This window comes from Erythranthe guttata, chromosome 13, assembly GCF_056151865.1.
Source record: "Erythranthe guttata isolate IM_541 chromosome 13, IM_541, whole genome shotgun sequence".
NCBI lineage: Eukaryota > Viridiplantae > Streptophyta > Magnoliopsida > Lamiales > Phrymaceae > Erythranthe > Erythranthe guttata.
In genome coordinates, this window is record NC_142545.1 from 13,499,397 (window position 1) to 13,522,770 (window position 23,374).

At 34.3% G+C, this 23,374-nt stretch overlaps 3 protein-coding genes across 3 annotated transcripts; 2 read left to right on the forward strand and 1 right to left on the reverse strand.

Moving 5' to 3' along the window:
- Positions 1–517: 517 nt before the first annotated feature.
- LOC105968797 (protein LIGHT-DEPENDENT SHORT HYPOCOTYLS 10) lies at positions 518–1,465 on the reverse strand. Its single transcript, XM_012993471.2, has one exon. It carries the CDS (start codon positions 1,245–1,247, stop codon positions 663–665), a length of 585 nt encoding a protein of 194 aa, XP_012848925.2. The 5' UTR covers positions 1,248–1,465; the 3' UTR covers positions 518–662.
- A 3,788-nt stretch (positions 1,466–5,253) lies between these two features.
- LOC105968555 (uncharacterized) lies at positions 5,254–7,121 on the forward strand. Its single transcript, XM_088812455.1, has 3 exons — positions 5,254–5,402; positions 5,633–6,000; positions 6,091–7,121. The coding sequence occupies exons 1-3, from the start codon at positions 5,254–5,256 to the stop codon at positions 7,119–7,121; spliced, it is 1,548 nt and encodes a 515-aa protein (XP_088668581.1).
- A 13,305-nt stretch (positions 7,122–20,426) lies between these two features.
- LOC105968089 (epidermis-specific secreted glycoprotein EP1) lies at positions 20,427–21,981 on the forward strand. Its single transcript, XM_012992706.2, has one exon. It carries the CDS (start codon positions 20,516–20,518, stop codon positions 21,821–21,823), a length of 1,308 nt encoding a protein of 435 aa, XP_012848160.2. The 5' UTR covers positions 20,427–20,515; the 3' UTR covers positions 21,824–21,981.
- The last annotated feature ends 1,393 nt before the right edge of the window (positions 21,982–23,374 follow it).

Sequence of the window (23,374 nt, forward strand, 5' to 3'; positions counted from 1 at the left end):
CCACATAGCTTGATACAAATTATTATATATCATTATTGAAGTATATATATATATGTACATATATAATTTAATGATGAATTAGCAGTGAAATTCCACTGAAGATCGATCAACGAGATCACAAAATCGTGCAGAATCCCAAAAGACAAAGGATTGGACAAAAGCAAACAATTAACTTAATTATGATTGAGTTATATTTAATTCAAATCCCTAAATTTAAAATTAATTAATTAAAAAAATATCCTTGATGTATGCATCTCTTTGTTCCTATTCTCCTTGGTGAAGAAAAGAATTGTTCATATATATACATATATGTGTGTTTATATGTATGTATATATCAGCTATACTTCCATCATCAGATTATATATGAAAACTAGGGTTTAAATAGAGCCTGGTATTAATTAGGGTTCTTCAAGAATCCATACGTAATTTCACCTGGGGATTTAATTTCTTGATTTTAGACTAGATCTATATACATACATGTATACTTACACTAAACTAACAATTATGTGAATAATAATAATTATAATTTTATACACCAAACATCAATTTGGCTTATCATAAAAATTTCAAGAACATCTTACAAATAAATAAATCCGATCATATATCAATATATATAATATATATATATAGGAAAAAAATTACCATTTGACAATAATAATTAATCATACATCAGGAGATTGATGCATCTGATGAAAAGTAGTTGAACTCATACCTTGATCATTACTACTATTATTAGGCTTCCTCCTCTTCTTCTTCTTCTTATACGGAATCCCGCGAGCCTTCGCCTGCGAATCCCTCACCTCGCGCAGGTAAACCCTTATCGCCCCGTTCGCAAACGGGTTCGTTTCCTGGGACCCGCCGTTCTCCTCGTAGGCCGCCCTGAGCCGCCCTACGAGGGCGTCCAGGCTGCCCCACGCCTGCCTCAGCGGGCAGGCGCAGGGCCCCGCGGGCTCGGGCTGCCCGAAGAACGGGCAGCCCTGCCCGTGGACTTTGGTCTTCCCGAACTGGTCGAGGTACCTCATGAATTCCAGCACGTGGCTGTAGTTGCACTGCGGCAGGCCGACCGGGGGACGCTGGTTCCTCAGGTACTGCCCGAACGTGTTCCAGTCTCGTCTCTTCTGGGACTCGTACCGGCTCGGCTGAGCAGCCGCCGCCGCAGGCGGCGGCTGCGGCTCGAGCTGATGGTGATCGGCTGAAGCTGCTTGAGCTGATGATGATCCTTCTCCACCTACTCGATCATTCAACATAATTTTTTTTTAAAATTTTTTTTTTTAATAATTTTGAGGAATTAATTGTTGGTGTGAAGAAGTGATGTGGAGAAGTGAAATATGATATAGTGATTGAAAATTGAAATGAGGGGACAGTGGTATGGGCCAAAGGGTATAGTGATGTGGTTTTAATTATTTCATCATTTAATTTTTTTAATTTTTTTTTCTTACTTAACACTATTTTTGCTGCCTTTAATGGTACTATGTGTATTAACTTTTTTTTTTTTTTTTTTTGTCGTTTTTATTTAATTTTTTTTTTTGGGGCATGAGTGGAAAGCAATCATTGTCAAGTATATTAGGGAAAAGATGACAATTTGATTAACCCATAGTGACTAGGTAAACCGGTTTAAATAACCCTAGTTAAATTTAATTAAGTAGAAAGTGTACTGATCAGAGCATATAATCCTACTTTAATTCTCACAGAGTTCAAAAGTAAAATTGAAACTTGTCTCCTCTGTGATCTTGACTAAGATTTGATTTCGCGCTTTAATTACGGATATCGATCAATTTGATTTTTCGCATGTTTTCTAATATATATATCTATATTAATTCATTTGTATGGTTATAATTAGAAATGTGTTTAAGTTGTTATTAATATATAATCACAGATTATATAAACAATTATCAAGAATATATATATGTTAAACCACCAAATTTCAGTAGATCTCAAGATAGGGAGTGGGTGTAGTACTCTTTAAATAAATGAAGTGGATTTTGATTTGTCACTTGTGTTGTTTTCGACAATCTAATATACATATGTGATGCCAAGAAACCCTAATGGCTAAATGACAACGAACCATGACCTGCCTAATCTCATTGGACCTATATTACATATATGATCTCTCTCTCTCTCTCTCTCTCTCTATATATATATATATATATATATATAGAGAGAGAGATCATATATATATGTTAAACTACTGCCACACCTCAGTTAATGTTAAATTACGAAAAAATCTCTCATGTTTGGGTAATTACAACCGTCCATGAACCTTGAGTACGTCTTCTTACACGTCCATCGTTATGGTGTCAAATTCAACATAACCTTCTAGATTTCGTGGAACGTTCTCTAGTTTATACTTGTTTTGTGCAAAAAATGCACTTTCTGATGCATCACAATCTGATATTTACAAGCCAAGAAACATATCTTATGATCACCTTGTTTCAAAACGTGGAGCTCAAATCGCGTAAAATGGTGACAAAGTGAAGAATATTCCACATAATCTAGAAGATTCCACTAATAAATTTGGCACCGCAAAGTGGACGTGTAAGAAGATTAATAGTTGACGGGTGGTTGTAATTACCCAAACACGAGGGATTTTTCGTAATTTTACCTTACCTCATGGGGTGACAGTATAATATATATATATATATATATATATATATATATATATATATATATATATATATATATATATATATATATATATATATATATATATATATATATATATATATATATATATATATATATATATATATATATATATATATATATATTCCAAAAGTTAAAAAAATCAAAAAATATTATTATTATTATTATTATTATTATTATTATTATTATTATTATTATTATTATTATAATAATATAAGTGTAATTTTTAGAGAAAATTGAATTTTCGAACTATTTTCGAAAATCGAAATCGAAATCTCATATATTATTATATAAAATAATCAAAAATAAAAATGAGAAATATTATTCTAAAATTAGAAATTTCAGAATGAAAATTCGAAAATTTGTTCCAGTTTACTCCCCAATAACTAGCTAGTAGTGATAGTTTGAGTATTTTCTTTTTGTTTTTCTAGGAGATTGGTTTCAGTATTTGATTGGTCCCTTGTTTTATTATAAAGATTATATTATACTAGTGCGCCATTAAAAAAAGGGCAATTTGCCTAAGCATTAGATCATATAGCTATAAATCCAAATTATATCCCTTCATTTTTTAATGGCAAAATTGCCCTTAAGAAAACAAAGGAAATTGACATTTCTTAATCAAAATTTCCAGAAAAATCTCTCTACCACAAATTCAATTTTGACAAGAAGAAAAAAAAAGGGTAAATTACAAACACCCCCTGAGGTATGGTCAAATTACAAAAACACCCCTCTTGTTTGGATAATTACAACCACCCCCTCAACTCATCAAATTTAGTGGAATCTTCGAGATTATATGGAATATTATCACTTTTGTACCCGTTTTATCCCATTCAAACACTATATTATGAAGCAAGATGATCATAATATGTGATATTTAGCTTGTATATATCAGTTTGTGGTGCATCGAAAACTGTATTTTTTACACAAAAAGAGTACAAACTAGAGCACATTTCACGGAATCTAGATGACTATGTTGAATTTGGCACCATAAAGGTGGAGGTCTAAGAAAAAATCATAGTTGAGGGGGGTAGATGTAATTATCCAAACAAGAGGGGGGTTTTTGTAATTTGACCATACCTCAGGGGGGTGTTTGTAATTTACCCAAAAAAAAAAGACACAATATCAAGTGTCAATATTCAACAAAAACCAAAGTCAGCAAAATTTTTGTAAGGTTGGCCTATATCTCTCTTTCTTTTACTATCAAATAATGAATCCATCTCAACCCCTCTACTAACTTTTCACCCGGTTACCGCTGATCGCCGATTCTGAAACCAACGCATAATAAGCCGCAAGCTGATTCTGAGAAATTAGGGCGGTGGTTGTCGTGGATTTTGTATTACGAAAAAAATTGAAAAATGGAATTTAACATATTCCTACAATACGTTATTGTTTGAGGGCATTTGTGTCTATACACATGAAAATTGATTTAAATTCTTTTAATTAATTTGCTGAAAGCACCTATAGCCATATTATTTAAGGGGAAATATGCAATTCCCCCTAAAATGGAAAATATTATGAGTAAAACCAATTGACTTTTAAGACTTTTGCACAAACCCACATTCCAAACTTAATTAGTGAAACCCCCTCAATTAAACATAATAAGACATAAGTATCCTTATTAACAGTTTTTTATAATAAATCAAATATTTAATCACGATATCTTTCCATAACCGTTTCCTTTTATTATAGGCGGACGTGATTCTCTTTGATATACAGACGTGATTTCAGCCGAGATTAGGTGAGAATAGAGATATCGTCGCCGTTCAACCATTCTGTGTTCGTTGCCGGAGTTAAACTGTGTTTGAAGGTCAGAGGTTCTGCATTAATTTTGTTGGTTTTGTAATTGGGGCTCGGTTGTAGTGTGTGTATTCAGTTATGTGTGTATGTGTATTTAGAACCGAATTTTTATTGTTTCTTTTTGGGTCGTCTTAATTGGTGTAAAGGATCGTTGCTGATTGAAAGTTTTATACCGATTTACACAGAGTCACGTTGTGACTACTCTGTAAATCATTTGTTCGTTTTGTGTTAATTGATACGCTAGTGTAATTTTATTGTAATTTGTTTTTTGCGTTACTTGATATGTTAGTGTAAGTTTAAATTTCTTTGTTGTGGTTGAATTGAACTCACATAATATTATGTGATTTGCATTTACAGAGTAGTGCAGATTTATTCATCATAAGTAGTCACATAGTAGTCACATTCTCATTTTTTTGTGTAGTGCTGCACAACATGTCGTCAACCTTGATGATTGTGTTGAAGTACGGAGGCTCGTTTGGGGTGAAGATATGTCGGGGTGATTTTGTGTAAGAAGACCTTGTTGGCTTTATCACAGATAAGTGGTGCAGTTTGAATGCGAGGGATGTATCGATGACTTACAATGTTGATGGATATGGCGAGGGTATGCTTGGCGATAATGACGAGGTTTTGTTTATGAAAGCGTTGATTCGACAACTAGGTCTTGACCGTGTCGAGGTAACTGTGAAGCGCAAAGACAACGTCTGTGCAGTAGCGTTGGCGAGGGCTCCACAATCTATTCCACAGAATGTTGGGGGGAATTATCTGATGAATGACATGGGGATTCGTTGAAATGGGAATTATCTGATGAATGACATGGGGGTTCGTTCAAATGGATTGGTAATTGATACTACACAGTTGTTGAGCGCTAACTGGAGAAACCTTACAAGGGAAGTGGGGCAAGGATTTCGAAATGGTGCTGTGGATTTTCGAGATGCGTTACGGAAATATGCTGTTGAAGTTGGGTTTGAATTCAACTAAGTTAAGAACGACCTACCAGGGTTACAACATAATGCAAATATAGGGTGGTAAAGAAGTGCATGTGGAGGATTCACGCATCGCTTCAGAAGGCAAATGGATTCTTCTATATTAGGACATTTGAGAAGCACCATACGTGTGGTGCTTCATTTGGTTCGTCGAGCAAAAATAGATTGACATCTGACTTAATTTCGGGTTTGATTATGAATGCTGTTAGAATCAAACCTGAAATGGCTCCGAATGACGTCGTGCTCAACGTGAAACTCTATTACGGCATCGACATAAGCTATTTTGTTGCTTGGAAGGCACTTGCTGTGGGGAAGCATCATGTGTTTGGTGATGCTACGACGTCGTACTCGTACTTGCCCTTGTATTTTGAAGATCTTGGGCTTAGCAATTCGGGCAGCGTATACCATCTTGATGTCGATCCAGTATCAATGAAGTTTAAGAGGTGTTTTTTTGCTTTCGAAGGGAGTTTGTCGGGGTTTAAGGCATGTCGCCCTATGTTGGCTCTTGATGGGACCTTTTTGTCTGGGAAACACAGGGGAATCCATCTAAGTGCGTTGGCGAAAGACAGTGAAAATGGTACATCCCAGTTTTGTATTTTGTTTTAACATGACTATATATGACTACAGTATTAATTCTAATTTTCCAATTGCTCATGACTGTTCCCAGTCGCTTTTGGAATAGTGAACGAGGAGACTGATGACAACTGGGCGTATTTTCTACGACATTTAAAAACTGCTGTTGGAACAGATCGTGTGCTGACATTCTTATTGGATCGTAACCATGGAATTTTGCGCGGTGTGAATGAACTATGCCTTGATTGGGGACACATATTTTGCCTTGTCCACTTGCAGAACAACCTGTTGCACAAGTGTAGAGGCTGCCCGACTAATTTTCGAGAGGGCATTGTTGCTAAATTCAATGCTTGTGCATATGCACCGACGAAGATTGAGTTCCATCAGAAATTGAATGAGTTGAAAGAATATGGAGGTGCAAAGGTAGATAATTTCATTGCCGACTTACCCTTTGCTAACTGGATATGTTCGTATTTTGTCGGAGATCGGCATAATGAGATGACCTCAAATGCTGCTGAGTCGTGGAACTCGAAGATCAAGGGTGCTCGTGATTTGCCTATCACGAATTTTATTGATTATATCAGGGGTGAAGTCATGATAAATATTAGCATAAGGGCTGAGGAAGGGGCGACGATGACAACGGAGCTTAGCTCCAAAGTCCATGAGCAGGTGGATCAATTGGTTCAAGAAGGTAGAGTATGGGTGGCGAGAAAGCCGTCGGATCATATGTTCGAGGTTCTATGCCACCCAACTGCAGTTGTTGATATAAAAGAAAGAGTGTGTTCGTGCAGGATGTGGCAGATCACTGGATTGCCTTGTGCTCATGCTGCTTGTGTGTTGTTCAATAATACTAACGAGGGCTATAAATATGTTGACAAATATTACCGCACAGAGGCGTACATGGAGACTTACTCGCACCCTGTTGTGCCGTTTGTGCAGCCTACGATTGACAATAACATGCCGATTGTTGGGCCCCCAGACCACCACGTTCGTAGAGAAAGGCCTAAGTCAAAAAGAATACCATCGAAGGGAGAGAAGATCAAACGGAAGATCAAGTGCAGTCGGTGCAACCGAATTGGATACCACAACAAGAAGACGTGTTCGATGGCCATTATTTGGGGTTGACAGTAGTTATTGTTTTTCAGTTTTTAATTGTTTTTAAGGATTAAGTGTGGTTTTTTTCTTCATGGATAAATTTCATTTTCACTGTTTTATTTTGTTTACACCAGAAGACATATGTAGTACTTTAACGTGAAATTATTTTGCTTAATGTTTTTATCTGAGTTTTTTTGATTGTTTTATCTCCACATGTAACTTCATTACTAATGTTTCAAACTGTTTCGAGTGCTGTCATCTTGTAGGCATCTTCGTTAGTCATATTATTCAGTCATAGTCACATAGCAGTCATATTGCCTCTGTATTGTTCAACCTATTAATTTGCCCACCGTAGTCACATAACAGTCATATATCCTCATTCATCTGTTATTCAAAATGTATTCAACTAATAGTCACATTCGTGCTGGGGTTTTGGTTATGTAAAGTAATTTTCCTTATATTGTATGTTGTTTCCCACTTTCATGTTCTAATGACTTACAATCATAGTCACGTAATAGTCATATTCTTAACAGTATCTTAATAATTGTGATATATATGCTAATTCCACTGCTATACACAACATAGTTACAGGATTGTCATATTTTCTCACTGTATGTACACTTTACTAAATATAGTCATGTTTACATTCTATAGTAATATAATTGCTTTGTAAATTATTATTTGTCTGAACAATAATTAAATGTCAATACTAAGATCATCGGAAATAATAAACATTCAGGTCTGTTTAATAATGTCTAGAAAGCACACAAAAAAAAAAAAAAAAACCAAAGCATGTTCTGGTCAACATATAAGTCAGCATAACGAAGTCAAATGAAATTATCGAAGAGTAAAATAGAATAGAATAACATATTAGAGTTTGCAGTGTAAAAATGCTTCAACAATGGTCCTGCGCATATCTACGACACCTTCTTCCGCCTCTTCTATAATCATTTGCTGCTGCAGGAATGTCTCTTGGATGATGTACAAGATGATTATGCCACAATCGTTTTGTGGAATTGCGGATATACCCAATGCAGATGCGTTGAACTCGACAAGTTTTTTCTGTGCATTGGAATAGCATGTCAATGTATATATATGGAATAGTGTTTACGGAAAAAAACCAAACAAATAAATAACGTACCATATCAGAGCCATCTTTCAAGTACTTGTCTGTTATTCCATCACGTGGGCGTAATGAGTTATAAAATCGCCATTCTTTTAGGTGGCAGTCCAATATTAGTACTGTCCAGTGGTCAGCACGAGTACCGGGGTTGCCAACCTACAACAATGGGAATATTAAGTATCTGTGCTTGCCGATGTCCGCCGGTATATCAAAAGTTTTGTCGTTTGTATGCCGCGACATAGTCTGCAATAATTGGTAATAAGTTATGTTTATATTTTTAAAACATAAAAATAGAGGTGAAAGTAAAATATGCACCAGTAGCAGGCTGTTAAACACAAAAGTTGAGCCGGCAAGTTCATTTCCTTCGGCAGTTGTGTAACATCCGATCTTTTGTTGGTGCATGAGTATTTTGCAGCAACCATCTATGACCTGAAAAGTTTAATGTGACTATTATAAAATTTAATGTGACTGTAAAATAAAATTTATTATGTACTGTAATATAACTTTAAGTTTGTTCGATGTCTGTTCGAGCCTGAGCAAGTGGAATATGTCAGATATAAGTATATGTGTAGTACCATGCTTCCATATTGATTTGCTGCAATAAATTGTCAAGACGAGGGAGATGGTTAGAGTGCACAAAACATACACTACATAAACAAAGTGCAAAAAAAAAAAAAAAGAAATTTGATTAATGTCTTTCTCCGTTCAAGAGTTCATCCGCCAGAGCATTAACCCTTTTTTGGTCACCATCACTCATTTCAGTATACGTCAGCTCGTGTTTGTGCCTCAGATCGCGGCGCGTTTTTTTTGTGCTGCGAGGTGTTACAGTTGGCTTTTTGGATCTTGTACGGCTCCCTATAGCAGATTTCGGATTCTTCGGGTTCTTTTCCTCACATATTTCGAAGTCTATTTGTGGAACTTCTATGACTGGTGGACGGTTGTCAAGTGCTCTGGAATATTGATCAATTATAGCCTCGAGTTCAGAGATTTTTTCATCTCTTGCTTTGATGGTCGCCATATGTTCCTTTTCTGCTGATTTGAATAGTGTTTTTTCAGCTTCTAGGAACAATATTTGAGCGACAGACTCACTCATATTTGTCAATTGCACATCTTCCATCAGCAATGAATGGGATTCTTCGCAAGCGGGATTGACTAAGTTTCGGGATTGGTGTTGTGCAGATTGATCTGGCGTCGTATAATTTGCTAGCTTCTGGACGAGCAATTTGTTTGCTGCTTCGAGCTCTACCAAACGCACATGTAGCTCGATGTTTTGCGCGTGTGAATCGTCAAGATCCTTATTTTTCTGGGCAATGGATGTTTGCGTTGGTGTCAGTATTTCAAACGATGGCAAATCGTTATTTCCAAGCTCCCGTTCCTCTTCAAGTTTTGCAAGTTTGTCTAGGAGTGCCCTTTTTTCATCGAGTAGCACCTAAGCCGTGTTACCTAGTAACGTCATCCTCACCTGGACTTCTTCCAGTTATTGGATTTCTGCTGCCATGCGTGAGTTTTCTGTTTTCAAGGTTGACAGTTCAGAGTTTTGCACATTGATATGCTTCATGGCATCTGCTAACTTCAGATTCACTTCGTCTACTTGTTTTCCTAGTATTATAACATGTTTTGTATTCTCCTGACTGCTTGGTGAAGGTATAGTAGCATTGAGTCTGCGAGTTGAAAAGATTAACCGATCAAAGATTGTGACTATGTAATATGACTACAAAAAAAAAAAATATACTTAAGAAGAAGTCAGCACAATATGACTATACATATTTAAATAGTCATGTGAATATGCACTAAAGACCAAAATGATAGCATTGAACATGAATGTTTTTCAAAATGCACATCTGATAATGGGGGGGGGGGGTGTCGATGTGATGATGATTTAAGATGTATTTTTTTTAAAAAAGGCCCAAATATCCAAGAAACATGGGATTGCATTTTATATGTTGGCAATATGACTGTATATGACAATTTAAATGTACATGTCCACACGTGACTGCAATGTTTTTTTCTGTGATTTGAGTCTTGCGATTGTTGTTAAGTGTATATTTTTACACTTTATCGTACCTTTTTATTTGAGCTTTTGGTGTGTTTTAACGATAATTGGTGCTTAAAAAGTTGATTTATTGTATTTTAGGTACAAATTGAAGAATTGGAAAAGTATGGGGTCAAAACTGCAATTTTGGAGAAAATATGGGCCAAAAGTGAAAAAAACAAAATTCTGAAGATTTAAAGCTCGGACCCCCGTCCCAGTTTTAGTGCAAATCGTGGGACCCCCGTCCGAGACTCCGAAGTTGCGCAGAAAAGGAATCCTAATTGCACAAGGAAACTACCTTCTTCCCCAAGTTTTCCACCCTATATAAGACCAAGTCAAGCACACAATTAGGGATCGATCTGGGGACGCAAATTCAAGAGCAAAGAAGATCAACGAAGATTCAAGCATAGTTTTTCTTATTTAATTTATTTATTTTATTTTATTTATCATAAGAATCACGAGTAGCTAAGTCTTTATTTCTAGGATTTTATTTGGAACCCTATGTGGGATTATGAACCCAATTCTATGATTTTATGCAAATTTTAATTCCGGATTATTTCTCCTACTTGTTTTATTAAGTGCATGAATTTGATCACCTTATGTGCTTTTATGTTATTGTTAATCGAATGAATCGGAAGATCGGGTTAATAATTAGAACTGTGGTAGAAGAGCATTTGTGGTATTAACATAGGAATATAGTTAATCTCTTAGGTAGCCATTATTAAGATTTGTGCTTAATGCTGGGTTCTAGAATTAATTGCATAGGAATATAGTAATTGAATCTAGAGTATTAGAATCGTAATACATGCGGAAGCGGGTTATGATTATTTTAGCATCTCAGGTTAATAATCCGGGTTAATTGCTTGCATAATTGAAGGAATTGGGGGAGTAATAATCACATAGGGGGAAGAATAAAATCCTAGGCTTGTTTACTTTGATTAAATATTCGTTTTAATTGCTTTCTTGTTTTTGTCTTTTTAATTGCTTTAGTTTAATTTAGTTTATTAATCCTTTTTCGACTGTGTAGGGTGGGCTTGATAATAATTGGTAGAATTTAGCGTCTAGGATTAGATAATTAAATATTCCCTGTGGGTTCGATATCCGGACTTTTAGTCCACTATATTACTTGTACGATACGTGCACTTGCGTGTAGGTTTTCGCCCAACAATTGTACCCCTTAGTACATCTGCTTCGTTCGTTAGCTGAGTAACCTGATGTCGGAGGGATGATTCACGAGAATGGCATGCCTCGCTTTTTTTTTTTTCAGTTTATCTACTTCTTGTTGCATTTCTCTGTACTGTTGCTTCAGCCATACGGCAATAGGGACATCTATGTCAGGAGTAAGGTCGTCATCTGCTTCACTATCAACAACAATCCTTTCCCTGATTTTGGTGTCATCTTGCACGATGGATCAGTGCTATTGTCACCTTCGGTGCTCATCTGGTTGGCGATTTCGTGAAGTGCAGAAGAAGCCATTGCTTCTCTTTCTTCGTTGTATGTACTGTCGTCATATGTATCATCGGCTTCATCGTCACTGCTCTCTTGCATGGCTAAATGCCCGGTTAGGACTTGAGTTTCTGTATGTGTTGGCACCAAAGGTTGGTCATTCACATCCTCGGGTTGAATGTCTCTTATGGCTGTACTTGATATAACATTAGCCAGCTCTTGTATTACCCAACGCCGGAATCGAGGGAATGCATTTTCTGTGACAGGCTGAACAAGTTTGGTTCGCTTGCATATGAAATACTGCAGTTTTAAAAAACAACGGGAATAATCAGTTTTTTTTATTTAGTAAATGATGTGTGTCTAACATTTGATGAAAGATTGAAGTATAAGATTCTAACCAGGATTAGTGGAATACAACCCTTTGTTTTGTCTAGTTCCTTTGCAATGTGTATTTGATTCTGAAGGAACTCTGTTATACCCATTGGCCAGTTGTACGCCATCGTTTGATCAATGTCTCGCACGTACTTGAACATCCACCATGCAACTATTTCGGTAGATGTGTTGAAGAAAACTGTAGACATGAGGAGCAAAATTGTTAGGCGGACAACATCTTTAACGTCGACCAAAGACTCACCCTGCAAGCACTCAAGCAGCTTCACTTTTAACTGTGTCTGATAACACACGCTATCTTCTGCGAACCATCGTAATGCCAAGCCATCTCTCGGTTTAAATGACTTTGTAACATCAATCCTGCGGTAATGTGGTAATGTGGTAAATGTGGCTATTGGGTAACATCAACAAATGTGGTAATGTGGTATGGGGTAAATCCATACCATGCTAATGTGGTAATGTGGCTACATAAATACATAACTACATATTCAGGCCTAGTCACATATAGTCATGATGGTATTGTGGTTATTTAACTACATAATCAGAAACTGTCTTGTAATTAACAGTTTACCAACTCAGTCTACATTATTCATCTATATCAGTGGAGGTCATTAAACAAGGTTAAATTGGAACGGATACCAAAAATGACTGCTGCCCCAAAAACTTTGTTTATACAAAGGTAAATCCACTATGAAACAACAAAATGGATCTAATTTGGATATACGGTCACATCTGCAGACATATACATGTATTTACATCAACATGCAGACATGTACAAGTCTTCATATCAACATGACTACATAAAAATACTATAACAATACATTAATTTAGTTACAGATTTTTATAACACAATCAAATCAGAGCATTTTTCTACTGCAAAAGTTAACAATTAATAACAACATTAACATTGGTTGTAACTGCAATTTGAGCATACGTTCATAATATTACGATTCAATAAAATCGGAACAACCATGAATTCAATGTGTATGTAACATAGTCACATATAGTCATGATGGTAACGTGAATGCTGCCCCAGAAAGTCTGTGTATGCAACCATAAATCACCCCCCAAAAACACCTAAAGTGAAATTAAATTGGATCTACGGGCAAAAAAAAATTATTTTTGGAATTTCCAGATTGTACAAAAAATGATTTGCAAATAAATAAGAATTAGGTGGACAGACTTACCGGCATCAAGATGCATAATGTCATGAGGATTGGGTCTTCGTTTACGCTTCTATGACGCTTTCTTCTTCATTTCAGAAACCAGATTCGAATGTGACTATGCAACTCAACTTCACTGGTTTATGACTACCGAAACACAACTACTGCAGAATATGACTATTAATGGGTAAAGTGTGTGGACGATGTTCTACCAAATATCTTCGATTTTGGAATGTGACTTCAGATTGGAAGAGAGGATTTCGATTTTTTTGACGGTTTTTGATTTGGGGGAAAACCAAATCTCTGTGTGTTATTCAAGACGATGCTGCAGTTTTTTTTTTTTTTTTAATTTGTTTTAGTTAGGAGCAGTTTTATTAGGGAAAGTACATAATTAAACCTAATTAGTGGGATTAAGTGCATAATTAATAGGAATTTGAAAATATTGGATAAATATAAAAAATAAACGTGACTTACTAGAGGGGTAAAAATGGAATTAAATATTCTAGGAAGTTTTCACAAAGAAATAATTATGGTATGAACATATCACTAGTTTTTATCTATAGGAGGAGTGTATTGCTAATGACCCCATTATTTAATTCTTATAATCCTTTAAAAAATGGTATAAATGTGATGATTTGCCCCCCAAATGGGTAGCAAGAGACTGTAAAACGAGGGAATCTACCAACTGTATAACCTAAAATTAATTCTAGGAATTCAGGTAGGATTTTCCATTATCTAGGATGATTTGGTTTGAGTACTCTTAAAGATTTTGATTAAACTAATTGAAAATGATTGTTATATATATTAGGTTACAGCTATAGGTAAAAGGCACCATGAAATCTATAATTTGATGCTTTTCATTATTATTAATAATCAAACTAATTATATTTCTTGTTTTATTAGATTATCTTATTACAACTATGACAACTTATGGAGTACGAAAAATTCAACCTTCTAATGTATTCGCGTCTCAGATATGTTTCATACACAGCACTCGAGGACATCTGTCGGACACCTTATGCGTTATTTTACAATTTCTGAAATTTTATAAACATTTTTGAATAACGAATTTTCAAATATTTTTTTTGTTTCACTAGTTATGTACATTATTAAATGATTAAATGATCAATTTCAAATTGATATTTGATAATAATATATATTTGAATATATTTGTATTGAAATGTATAAAAATAAGGGTAAATTTCACTTTCCCCTTATACTTTGACTCAATATCCTTTTATCCTTTTCTACTCTTGATTGAATCGATTTGTCCCCTTGTACTTGAAAAATTGTCTCAATGTGGCCCTCATCGTTAGTTTTCAGACCTTTGACCTTAACATCGTTTGATCTAAGTCTGATAATTACAAAAAAACCACCCCTCCCATTTAAATAATTATTAAAAAAACTAAAAAAAAAACAAAAATTGTGGCTGGCGTCGTGAACTATGTTTTCTCGTCGTCTTGAATTTTTTATTATTTTACTTTATTATTATTTTTTTGTTTTTTAATAATTATTTAAACTGAGAGAGGTGGCATTTTTGTAATTTCATAGCTTAGATCAAACGGTATTAAGGTCAAATGTCTGACAACTAACAGCGAGGACCACATTGAGATAATTTTTTAAGTGCGGGGGACAAATCGATGCAATGGATAATTTTTGAGTGACACCGAACAAAAGTACAAGGGCGGAAAGTGGATTTACCCTAAATAAAATCTTATTTATATTTTTTAGCATATTTATAAACATGCACCTATACTTTTAATATTTACACATTTCCCCATTTTCCATTATCCCCATTTTTTAGACCTACTATTTTCTCATATCCGTTTCGCCGTTTCTGTGTTCGTGCTACATAGATGACAACAATTGACATACAAAAAATGGAACGTCAAATGATCTTGATTCTTGCTACACAGCCTACTGTAGTTTGATACATGAAATATAATTATGAATAAAATCCATTTTATTAAACCATAAACATCAAATAACTTTCATTTTTAAAGAACCTCTATCGAATTAGGAATCTATCTGAAATAAAATCCAATAGTAATAAAAGATGGATAAAATATTATATTTATTATTTGTAGGTGTTTGGTTTAGGACTTTATACTTGCTGTTACTTAATTTTTAGAATTATAAAGTATTTAATTTGCAAACAATGGACAAATTTAGCCTATGCTCCTTGTTTATTAAATTGACATTAGATTTTATCTTTTTACTTTTACTACCTGGTTACTCAATAAATGTTTTATAAATTTTATTACATAGAGATATTTGGATTTTTTCCGACACACATCCGGAAATTTCTTAAAATTTTCGATACATCTCCAAAATTACAAATGTGATACGATTTCGGAAAATTCTGAAAATTTTTATGCTCTATGAATTCACAATTGATTATCAAATTCAACTATATTTTTTGAATTATATTTGAAATACAAAATGAATATTCTCTAATTAATGAAGGTAAATAGGTAAAAATGAATACTTTTTGAACTATACTCTATTTCCTTAAATATGTATCATATATCACAAAAACTGAAGGTAAAAAGGTAAACTCTATTCAATTGATTTACTTTCAATAACGATTTAATATTATTATCTAATTAATGTTAAAAAAAAAAAACAGAATATGACCCGACCCACATATATAATTGCTACTGCCGAACTTTATTGACAATGAATATGTACTCGAAATGGCTACATCAACAAGTAGTCCCCAAGATGCTCAATCAATATTGTGAAAGAATTTTGTGTCCCCTGAAAATTTTCTTTTTCTTTTGATTTTCTTTTTGATTTATCTTTCATACAAAATTTCTCTTTGATTCAAAAGAATTAAAAAAAAAAAAAATAACTAATGGCCCTGCACCTATGTAGCACAGACACGGGAACGCCGAACAAGGTGAAAAGGGAAAATGGATACGGGGAAAGTCAGTTTTTCAAGGAGTTGGATACGGAAACGTGGGGAAACGTGTAAATATTAAAAATATAGGGGTACATCCATAATTTCGAAAAAAGGGTAAATTACAATCACCCCTGAGGTATGGTCAAATTATGAAAACCTCCCTCTTGTTTGGATAATTACATCTACCCCTCTCAACTATGAATCTTCTTACACCTCCACTCTTATGGTGTCAAATTCAACATAATCATCTAGATTCCGTGGAATATGCTCTAGTTTGTACTCGTTTTGGGTTAAAAATACAGTTTCTGATGCACCACAATCTGATATATACAAGCCAAAAAATACATCTTATGATCATCTTGCTTCAGAATGTGGAGCTCGAATAGGATAAAACGGGTACAAAAGTGATAATATTACTTATAATCAAGAAGATTCCATTAAATTTGAAACCGCAAGGGTGGACGTGTAAGAAAATTTATAGTTGAGAGTGGTTATTGTAAGTACCCAAACAGGAGGAGGGTTTTCATAATTTTACCATACCCTAGGGGTGGTTGTAATTCACCATTTCAAAAAAATATATAATTTATATCTACTAATTATATATAGTTTACAAGTTCTGAACCGAATTATCATTTCACAAATTACAACGGGGGAAAATTATGTATTATTTCAGTATTGAATTGACGTCTACAAAGACTATTAAAACACCACTAGAAGTGAAAAAAAAGCATAAATTTACGATTTTTTTAAGCGTGAGCAATTTTGAGTCTTTATTTAAAACGGGTGTAGGATTTTTTTGGGTGGAAACGTATTTCAATTTTTTTTATTATCAGAAACATCCCCTAAACTTTTAAATATTAATGGATTGTTTCCGACATGTGACATGGCGTTTCAGTTTCCAAAACGTTTCTAAAACGTGGAAACGCATGTGTATAGAAGTTTTCATGCATCATAGCCCCGCGCACATCACAAAAATATTTGAGGTAAAGTATCATAAGTCTGTTAAAAAAAACAAAAAAAAAAAAAGAAAAAGAAAAAAACGAAAAGAAAAGAAAGAAAAGAAATGTACCGAGATTAACACAACAATTAATTTCATACGCAAATTCCAGTCAAAATCCGGATAAAAAAACCTAACTTTAATTGTCAAATTTTGAATAAAAGAGACATGAAAATTGAAAAATAATTATTAAGGAGTATGGTCCCTCATGCATCAGGGTTCTCACATTTTGGGATAGTTTCATTAAATTTCACTTGTGACAGAATCCGGAAAATAAATAATAAAATAACTAAATAAATAAAAATGATTTAGGTGAAAAGCCTTAATCAACATTATTGAATGATTGATTAGACAATATTCAAAACGGCACAAACTCAATAGTGAAACTTGTTAATCAGTCCCCACTTTTCCAATTATTTATTTAATTCTTGTTCAGTTTGCTTTACTAAGTGTACCCATTTTTGCTCAACAGTTTATTTTTTATTTTTCATTTTCCATCTAAGAAACAAACTTATCATAAAATTCCAACTTCTTGAATTGGAGAAAAATTAATTGCTTTAAAAATTGTACACAAAGGGAAGAGCCGGGTTGAAGTTAAAAGAATACGATTTTACTTATTTTGTAGGGGTATTATGGTCATTTATCTTATTTTCAGCGAAATGGAATTTTCGAGTTCGGCCAATTTCAATCCAAAAGTATCCGAATTTGGAACTATATTGTTCATTCCGATTTTCAATTTTTCCGAATTTATTTTGGAACAAAATCGAAATTATATATAAAATTATCGAAACTTCCAATTCCGATTCGATTTTAGTTCCGAATATTTCGATTATTTTTCGAAATATAATATAGTTTTATGATATATTTTGTAATTCCACAATGTAAATTACGTTATATTTTATATGAAAAATAGAAATACCGAAGGGTTAACTAAATGAAAACCCTAGAAAAGATTAATGGGTATCATAAATTCACCGTGTTTCAATTTGTTGTTCCTACATGTGATTTTACTTAATGCATTTTGTGGAACTTTATTTTGAATTTTCATGCAAAACTTCAAACAAGATAGAAAATATTGTGAAAATTCCCATTATATCCGAATTTGGGACCAAAAATTTATAAACTAATGTAATTTTCAAAATTTTCGAAATTCTACTAATTCCAAGGCATTCCGAACGGGATGAATTTTTGCATTCTGATTTTTTGGAACGAAAATTATAACCATTTTTTGTACTTAAAAAAATGAAAATTTTCCGAAAAAAAGACCATTTCCAATACATTCCATACAATTTCCACCACCTCAAGGAAAGTGATATCATTAATTACCTAATAAATTTAGTTTAACCCAAGATTTTATGTATAGTATGATTGCACAACTGGATGTTAATATGACTAACTATCAATAATCCAAGAAGAAAAAATGAAAGTTACAAAGGATATTTACATCAACAACATTTTCAACTTGTAATTACATAAATTCTTATGGGCCTGATTGTACTATTTATTTATTATTAGGCCCAAATATTATCTTATTCAGGACCCAACATATTTACGTCACCTGCCAACCTCTTAATTTTGGGTAAATTACAAACACCACCTGAGATATGGTCAATTTACGAAAAAATTCCTCTTGTTTGGATAATTACATCTACCCTCCTCAACTATGATTTTTTCTTACCCGTCCACCCTTATGGTGTCAAATTTAACATAATCATCTAGATTCTGTGAAATGTGCTCTAGTTTGTACTCGTTTTGTGTAAAAATACAGTTTCTGATGCACCACAATCTGATATATACAAGCCAGAAAACACATATTATGATCATCTTGCTTCAAATTGTAGAGTTCGAATGAGATAAAACGGGTAGAAAAGTGATAATATTCCATATAATCTCGAAGATTCTACTAATTTTAATGAGTTGAGGGGGTGGTTGTAATTATCCAAATAAGAGGGGGGTTTACGTAATTTGACCATACCTCAGGGGTGGTTGTAATTTACCCTTTAATTTTTAAATTTTTCCTTCTTTTCTTACGGAAAATGTGGGTAAAAGATTAATCGGATTAAGATGACGGAGAAGAGAAAGTCTGAGTCACTCCTTTCTCAGTTATCCCCCATTTCATAAACTTGATTGCCAAGTTTATAAAATTATTATTATATCTATACCCCAACTTTATCCCATAATAACACAACAGTCCTTCTTTTCTTACGGAAAATGTGGGTAAAAGATTAATTATCTATAACAAATTACTAAAGCCAAGAGTATATCATATATAAGGTATGTTATATTTACAAGCAAAGAAAAGAGCAGGTTACCCATATTTTTAAGTAGAGCGCATGTTAGCCATGCGAATAAGTAGATTATTGAAATTTGAATGTCAAATTGAAGAAATTAGTTTAAATATTTTTATTTTTACCTTTTTAAAAATAAGAAAATATATTTTCGGTTTATCGGTATCGAACCGAAAAAACTGAATTAATTCGGTAAAAAATTGTACCGTACCAAGTAGTTCGGTTTGGTAAACGGTACACTTTTTTTTAATGCCAAAATTTCAATTTTTATCGAAATTACAGTACAGTTCGGTGCGGTTTTACCTAATATCACCATTAGCAAAAAGTATTCCCACTTAACATAACTGTGCATAATCAATTTGTTCATTTATTGGATTAAATAATTAATGTAAGATCTAAAATCAAATCTGACAATCAATGCTGAAAGTATACACATCTTCTAACTTATTCCAGCACATAGTTTGTAAATATACTGACCAATTGCAAAGGATCCAATGCAACTCTTGCTTTCAATAATCCAATTTTACCCTTATATATAGCACCACAAATGCACGTGACCTTTTCTAATTACCACTTGCGTATTCAAATCAAATTATTTTAGTTGAATTAGTGCTTAAGGTTGACCTAGTTGATGGAATTAGAAAGTATACAGTCAAATAATCTGAGTTCGAATTCTCTTATCAACACTTCTTATGCTGAATATATCGAACATTACTTATACCCAGTGTAGTTTATATTTTTCGTATAATTTTCAAATAACTGTATAAAAGTTGAAGTTTATAAAATATAATATATAGTTTGAAGCAAATTTTCATTCCTTATAATAAATGTTGTATGGGGTTAAAGTATGAAGATACGACCAAAATATGTAGCCACTTGCAAAATGCACATTTTAATTGTCGGCCACTCCTATTTAAATACACCATTTCTTCTTTGACCAAATTTTTTTTGATGACTATACTTTGTGATTTGAACTTCCCATTTATAAAATAGCATTATCCACAACTCCAAATAATTCTTCCCAATCTTCTATAAGTAGACTTTACTCAATTAAACATCAACATATTATCAAGAAGAAAAATGTTGACATTGCCTAGTTTCTTAGCTCATTCTTTCTTGTTCATCTTCATCAATATTCTTCCCTCATTCACTCAAGGCATAGTACCTCCTTCCCAAACTTTCAATTTCGTAAACGAAGGATCGTTCGGAGACTACATCGTCGAATACAATGCCAACTATCGAGTTTTGTCCATCGCGAATTCTCCCTTCCAAATGTGTTTCTACAACACCACGCCGAGTGCCTACACTTTGGCCTTACGTATGGGCACCGTGCGATCCGAGTCATTGATGTATTGGGTTTGGGAGGCGAACCGCGGCAATCCCGTCGGAGAAAATGCCACGTTCTCGCTCGGCGCTAGCGGCAACCTAGTCTTGGCCGACGCCAGTGGCCGGATCGCGTGGCAATCGAACACGGCCAACAAAGATGTCGTGGGCTTCAAGTTGCTACCGAATGGTAACATGGTGCTCTACAACTCCAAGGGCAATTTTGTCTGGCAAAGTTTCGATTCGCCAACCGATACCCTATTGATGGGCCAATCCCTAAAATTAAAAGGCCCAAACAAGCTTGTGGGCCGACTTTCTGAGACGGAAAACAAGAACGGGCCTTACAGTCTGGTCTTGGAGCCCAAAAGATTCGCAATGTACTACACGAGTAAGAATTCTCCTAAGAAGCCCATGTTATATTTCGACTCGACAGACTATCTATTTTCCGGAAAGAAAACCCTCGACAATTTGACTTTCGATGTCCAACCGGAGACGGATGATGCGTTTGCTTTCGAGTTAAGGTTGGCGTATCCAGAAGGAGAGCGTATTTTATCTCGGCCCAAATACAATGCCACGTTAACGTTTCTCCGATTAGGTATCGACGGGGATTTGACGGCGCACACATTTTACGACAAGGTGGATTACGGTGCTTGGCAAGAGACCTTCACGCTATTCCCTAGGGTTTCCGGCGAGGAATGCCAGTTGCCGACGAGATGTGGTGGTTTCGGGCTTTGTGAGGATAGCCAATGTGTTGGGTGCCCATCTCCAAATGGGGTGTTGGGGTGGAGCAAGAGTTGTGCACCACCTAAGATAACTTCTTGCAAACCAAGTGATGTTAAATACTACAAATTGGAAGGGGTCGACCATTTCTTGACAAAGTACACAAGGGGAAGCGGGCCCGTGAAAGAGGAGGATTGTTCGAAAAAATGCACGTCGGACTGTAAGTGTGTGGGCTTTTTCTTCAATCGGGCCGAGTCGAGGTGTTGGGTTGTGTATGATTTGGGTACACTTACGAAGGTCGCTAATTCGACACATTTGGGGTATATTAAGACCTCTCTTCACTAGTGAAAAGAGGGCTTACTTGGATGCCCTCACTTTTGCTGTTTCTTTCATAAAAACAATTTCATATTTCTTCATTCATAACGAAATTTGATTATTTTTCGCAAGAAAAATAAGTTAATATTTGAATGGATTTCATCTTAATAAACTTTTACTTTGATAAATATACATTGTTTGTAAAATATACGTATATACAAACACACGTACACTTACATTAATATGTATAGATCAACGGTAAAAATTCACTCAGTGTAACATTCATCGGGTGTAGTATAAAAATAACCGAGCTATACCCATACGGGACTAATGTCTATTTCTCGCCTTCGTACATAATTAATTGTTTCGTAAAAGGTATAAATAAAGGAACAACCCTAAATTTCCGCCTCTATCATGTCAGTTGATTTAGGGAGCATGTGTCTCGCTTTAGGTTGCAAAAAAAACATTGAGGGTAAAAGTTAAGTACAATAATGCGCACAAAGATATGAAGGTCTTGCGCTCGAACTCGATTAGAAAAATAAAATATGTATAAATATTAAGTTACTTGAGCTTCATTTGTATTTTTTATTTTTTTCAAACCAAAATCAAATATAAGTTTGAAAGTTTAATAAAACTCAAATAAACTTGAAAAAAATCATGCAACCTAACTCTAGGCCTAATTATAAAATTATGCTACGCCTAAGGCCCCAAACTCTATGCATTATAATTAGCCCCCAAAGAATAATGGGTATTTATTGTTAGGGTCCTCAAATATGAAGCATATATATATATATATATATATATATATATATATATATATATATATATATATATATATATATATATATATATATATATATATATATATATATATATTCAAATTTTATATAAAAAGATATAATATAATAATTTTATGTACTCATTTTGGGGCTCGAGCCTTTATATCTGACATATATCGTTATAGTACTTAATCGTGAAAACTATAGTACTATAAATGGAAATACCCACTTACTCAAAATCTTCAATTCGAGTGTTATCCTCGTTATTAGACTACGGGTCTAATATATTAAAGCGAAAATAATGAATATGGTAGCAAAATTCTAAATCCATGTGAAAAACATCTAACAAAAAATTTGAATTTTGTTCATATAGGACAGTTTCGGAATGAATTTTATAAAGGACTTGTAACAAAAGTTTAGATAGGATCGTCATTTAGTTCTAATAAGTTTTGTCACCAAGGACTTATGTCTTAAGGCACCATAATAATAAAAAGGCTGCGGCTACATGCAATACTCATTCCACTTGTGCAAGACCAAATTAAAGAAAGATTCCAAAAGATTCTATTTTATTAAGATGGAATGACAAATATGCCCATAAATTAAATTGGTTTTTTTTTCTTCTCATGCAAGACCAAATACAAATAATGAGGAAAAAAAAAATAAAAAAAGAAAACATAGAAGACAAACAGCCCCCCCCCCCCCCCCCCCCCCCCAAAACCCTACCTACCCCCACCTTCTCCGCCGCTTAAGCTCCGCCGCCCAAGCTCCACCGCCGATCTCCGCCGCCGCCAGCCTCGCCACG

Coding starts and splice junctions, on each gene's coding strand:
- LOC105968555 (XM_088812455.1), top strand. CDS start 5,254: ATGGGGGTTCGTTCAAATGGATTGGTAATTGATACTACACAGTTGTTG. Junction 5,403..5,632: donor AAATATGCTGTTGAAGTTGG/GTTTGAATTCAA, acceptor GAATGCTGTTAG/AATCAAACCTGAAATGGCTC. Junction 6,001..6,090: donor GGCGAAAGACAGTGAAAATG/GTACATCCCAGT, acceptor GACTGTTCCCAG/TCGCTTTTGGAATAGTGAAC.
- LOC105968089 (XM_012992706.2), top strand. CDS start 20,516: ATGTTGACATTGCCTAGTTTCTTAGCTCATTCTTTCTTGTTCATCTTC.
- LOC105968797 (XM_012993471.2), bottom strand. CDS start 1,247: ATGTTGAATGATCGAGTAGGTGGAGAAGGATCATCATCAGCTCAAGCA.